The 5,000-nt window shown below is 36.9% G+C and overlaps 1 protein-coding gene across 1 annotated transcript in view; it reads right to left on the bottom strand.

Annotated features, from left to right (window-relative positions):
* Positions 1 to 1,115: 1,115 nt before the first annotated feature.
* LOC122244469 (alpha-1,4-N-acetylglucosaminyltransferase) overlaps positions 1,116 to 5,000 on the bottom strand; it is a 5,920-nt gene continuing 2,035 nt past the window's right edge. Inside the window, exons 3-6 of the mRNA XM_086544481.1 lie at positions 3,079 to 3,177; positions 2,229 to 2,340; positions 1,766 to 1,956; positions 1,116 to 1,607 (exon numbers count right to left, since the gene is read on the bottom strand). Coding sequence (XP_086400607.1) covers positions 1,200 to 1,607; positions 1,766 to 1,956; positions 2,229 to 2,340; positions 3,079 to 3,177 — 810 coding nt within the window. The 3' untranslated portion in view covers positions 1,116 to 1,199. The remainder of the gene's footprint in view (positions 1,608 to 1,765; positions 1,957 to 2,228; positions 2,341 to 3,078; positions 3,178 to 5,000) is intronic.

The following is a 5,000-nucleotide window of genomic DNA, read 5'->3' as shown; positions in this document are numbered from 1 at the left end:
ACACGTGTCGGTCGACGGTTTGTATAATTGGACCAGCAACTTAGTTCAGTTAGCGATTGGATTAATGCTAATGCTTTAACCCTCAACCAAGGTGGATGTAACTATGTGATTTTCGGTATACACAAGAGTAATCTATTTAACGTCCATTTTTGCATGACCATAAGTTGAGCTGAATCCTTTACACAAAATTTCACGACCTCAATTTCTCTTAATTATATCAGTGTGAGGATTTAGGGAAAAACTAGGGGAGAATGTGAAGAATAGATAGAACGATTTAGGGGCAAAGGGTAGGGGAATCTACCCAAGATGGGTCTGAATTATTATTGACCACAAAATGAGTTGGAAATGCCACACCCACCACGTCAGAAACAAGAGCTCTAAAATCTGTGGCTTAATTTTTGCGACACGTAACCATTTTACCAAAAAGCCTTATCAACCCAATATTGTTTTCAACGCTCTGTGTGTTACAAATCCCGGAACTCTTCTAAGGTATTTTATGTCAGTGTTTGATTATAGATGCTTAAATGGTCTCATAAATACTAATCAGGATTTTACGGATTAATTCTGATGTTGTTTTCTGTAAGCGCCATAAACATGACATATATAACATATATGACATGACATAAGTTTTCGTTGTCATATCTCGATAATTTTTTAATGATTTTTTTATTAGATAATTCATATTTCTGTTGCTTTTCTTGTGCATTTAAAGGAAGAAATGTAGATAAGTTTTATGCATTTTAAGATCATTTTTATTCTGTACTAGAAGTAAAAATCACAGTTTACATTCGCGGTGCTCGCTTTCTCTCTCTCTCTCTCTTTATATATATATATATATATATATATATATATATATATATATATATATGTATATATATAAATATATACATATACATATATATTCATATAGTACATATTTATATTTATATCTATCTATCTATCAATATTATATTATATATATGCATATATATGTATATATATATATATATATATATATATATATATATATATATATATATATATATATATATATATATACATATCTGTGTATGTGTGTGTGTGCGCGTGTGTGCGTGTGCGTGTGTGCGCGCGCGCGCGCGTGTGTGTGTGTATGTGTCTATCTCTAAAAAAGGAAATACCAAATATGAGATAATATTTCCTAGTGGCCCAAACTACGACAGTTCTACTTATTATGGACCTTATAGCAGAAGGTCGTTTCTTACAATTGTCTTATATACTTGTGGGCAATTCCTCCTTGCAGCCTCCTCCAGGATAGAATCGCTGTTTATGATCAGGCGACCACTCTTAGTGAGTGAGTGGTACAGGTGCAAAGTGTAAGCCTGTGTGGAGGCAAAGAACTTCGGGCCATGACCTTTTCGGGTTTCGAACATCCGTAGAATATCTTCTTTCACGTATGACAAGGGATAGAAGGCGTGAGTGTTGTAGATCGTTATGTCATCGCATGACTCCATCGTCTCTGGGCCAGTTGAGTCGGGCACAGTGATGTTGTCCGGGCACAGCTGGTGCAGGAAACTCGTGACGAGCTCAGGGCCTATGCTACAGCACTGCCTCGGATCGTATGCTTTTGGAATAGCATCAACCACCATCTGAGCAAAGGAAAAAGAGTGTTAATCCTATCGTGTTGCTGTTTTACTGAAACCACAAGCCGGTCTAAATTTCATCTTCAGACCATAATACAAAGAAAACTCCCAGATGACACTAACAGGATACACAGTCGATTGATACAAAATAACTATTCCCATACTTGCAAAAGCCGGTGGTTCTTGGTGAAGTTGGCCACGGCGGTATTGATCTGGTTGTGATCGAGGCGCCCTAACCAGTTGGCACGGCTGGGCAGAGGGCGCAGTGTAATGATGTCGAGATCCAGGAATACTCCTCCAGAGCGCCGCAGAAGCTCAGACCTGACTGCGTCGCTCACGATAGCAGGGGCAGTGTCTACGCAGATAAGGACAAAAATAAAGATGGATAGATAGAGAGAGAAAATAAGATAAATAGATAGATCGATGCAGAGGGAGATATAGAAGAAAGAGGTAAAAGGTAAGGAGAATTGTCTTTTCCGCAATCATGATCGCAATTTAGCTTTACAAATTGAGAACATGAATACAAATAGAAGCTAATAAAAAGAAAAAAAAGTTAAAAGACTGCCGATAATGATGAAAAAAAAACTAGTAAAATAACAAGAATCTACTAAACATACAACATTTCACCTTGGTTCATATACCAGTAGCGATCTCGGTGCCAGGAATAAAGAGGTTCTTCTATGAAAACCTGATCGAGGTCGAGCCAATGTATTTGGACGTTGTGTAGGCCCATCAACACCTATAAAGACGACAATCAGATTAATTATATACAGAAGACAAAAAAAAAAAAAGTTTTACAGATAAAGAAGAAGAAGAAGAAGAAGAAGAACAAAAAAACACTAAAAGGGAGGTAGACACAGCAATTACTGGAGACCTACAGACAATAGTATGCGTATATAAATGGTTTCTATTGACAGTTCGTTCTGTGCAGAGGACTTAAATCATTCATGATTCACCAAACACTATACACCGAGCAACAGCCATTCACCGTCACAGCTGTGTAAGCACCTTTTTAAGAACTCATCTGTGATATTAAGTAATTGATCGGGGATTTAATTAGGAGATATGATTCCGCGAGAGAATACTGCATGGGTTTCTGTACAGGAGTAAAAAATTAATTGAAGTCAAGCATAAACCTGTGAGGTTTTCAACCTCCCCCCCCCATCCTTTCGTTTTACTAAGTGGATTTTTCGGTCTTTCTGGGACTTTTACGGTAATTCTGAGCCCTCCTGGTACAGTTTTAGTTATTTGCAGCCCTTCTAGCATTCTCTTAGTCATTTTAAATTTTCATATTAATTCTACTTTGGTGCCTTCTGAACATGTGTTAAGTAGAAGTTCCCTCTCCCCCTTTCCTTGGCCCCCAGAGTCTCCCGCTTGATTGGCGCCTCTTATGGGTGCCTCGTCCACATAGCCTTACAGACACAACCATTTTTTTTTTTTTTTTTTTTTTTTTTTTATAAACCAACTTTGTACTCACTCGATTCAGTGGACTGCTGTTGCTGAGGTAAGGAGACGTCATGTATAAGATGATTTGCTTATCTGGATGGTGGAGAGCAGCACTTTCGACAGCACAGGCCTGAAACAGATTTTTTTTTTTTTTTTTTTTTTTTAGGAGTGCAGACATACTATTTGCAAGCACCCACACACTATCATGAGCATCATCATCATCATCATTATTATTATGATTATCATTATCCTCGGCTATATACCAGCGAAAATACGAAAGAACCCAAACGGAAACCATCTGTTCTGCTTGTCATGTATCTTCGAAAAAGGGTTTAGTTAAACGTGCAGAAAGAACTGAAAGAAAATATATGAATAAATCAAGCCATAAGGCAGTCGGTCGATGTAATAGCGGAAGCTTCACATACGAGGAAAATAACAGATGTTAAAGAAAGAACTGAAGCTCTCGAAGTAATTGTCTAAAAACAGAGTAGGGATATGTTGAATTCAACGTCGAATTAAAAGCAGACTCCAAAGAAAATGGAATTGTGGGAACTAGTAGAAAACGTGCGCAGGAGTGTCATTTCTTAAAGGGAGACTGCACAAAATTTAGAAAAGAAAAGTGATGGATCCAAACAATAGATAGATGTACATATTAAAAGGAAAAGCAGCAGAGTAAAGCCAGGAGATTAAAAAAAAAAAAAAAAATGCTGAAGTTGCTGTAAGACTGTTACGAAACCTGAAGTCAAAACGGCAACCAGTTAAACTAAAGTTAAAAAATATGCAAACTAACTCAAAGCCGCATTCGCCAGTGAGGTAAAGCTAAAAACTTGGCTATCAGACACAGTTAAGCTAGTACATGCTGAAACATATAGTAAACAACGTCAATTCAAATTCAGCCGTTGTAATAGAAGTTCAAACTGGCGAGGTCTCTGGAAACGACCTAGGTACAACGAAGATAAGAAATTGACTGGGGATATAACAAGAACTATATATAGTAAATTCACAGAGAAAGATATCGATGCAAGTCTATGAATACAAACAATCGAAAAGGGGATATATGCCCAATGGATATGACATTCTTGACTAAACAAGAGGCAAGTGATGCGATAAAACAAGCTAAATCCCCTACTACCCATGTAGAATATAGGAAATTTTGGCAATGAAGAACAAGAGAATTGATTTTACTTCTAGAACGGAGACACAACAGACGATAAGCATTCGTAGTGCAAACCTCAAAACTATTATTTAGGAATCACTGAAACAAATGTAGATGGCTCATTTTAAAAATATCAATATTCAAACGAATGAACTAGATAGTATAAACATTAACCAACCCAGAATCGACCTTCTGCAGAGAAAAATAACATTAAGAATCAGGGACTATAAATATTAGGAGTAAAGAAGGAATAATTGAAATAGCGAAAGAGGATGGGGAAGGTGGCAATGCGAACAGAGAAAGACTTAATCATTAAGCATGTGGTAATTAAAGATCACTGACTTCAAAACGAAAACCACAATCACTGTAATAGTTATAGTACTGCTTACACACTACCACTCTCAGCAGCAAAGTACGAAACAAAATGAAAAGTACTAGTCCAAGAAATGCTGACACTGACGGATTTAATACATATCACGGGAACCGAATATCCACAAGATTTTTTTTTAACGAAGGACTTTAATAGCATTCGTAAGGTAATCAATTCCTGGAAATCGCAATTGAGTATTGCCTTTATCAAAACAAGGCATAATACATCTGTGCTTGAGCTAATAAAGATGTCTAGAATATTCTCCTCCACTGAAGAATAAACGATCGCGTAGTAAGGCTAGAAGTAAAGATCAAACTGTTTGTTGCCATTAATAACGAAAGTATTGTCTATACTGCAGAAAAAAGAAATGCGGAAGGCCCTAAACGGAAAATTGTTCAAAACACTTATCAAATAGAATACATCACCC

The sequence above is a fragment of the Penaeus japonicus genome, unplaced genomic scaffold (assembly GCF_977035675.1).
Source record: "Penaeus japonicus unplaced genomic scaffold, GWHDUDI00000001_assembly GWHDUDI00000002, whole genome shotgun sequence".
Taxonomy (NCBI): Eukaryota; Metazoa; Arthropoda; class Malacostraca; order Decapoda; family Penaeidae; genus Penaeus; species Penaeus japonicus.
Note: the sequence above shows the minus strand (reverse complement) of the source record. Positions and strands in the feature narration are given on the sequence as shown.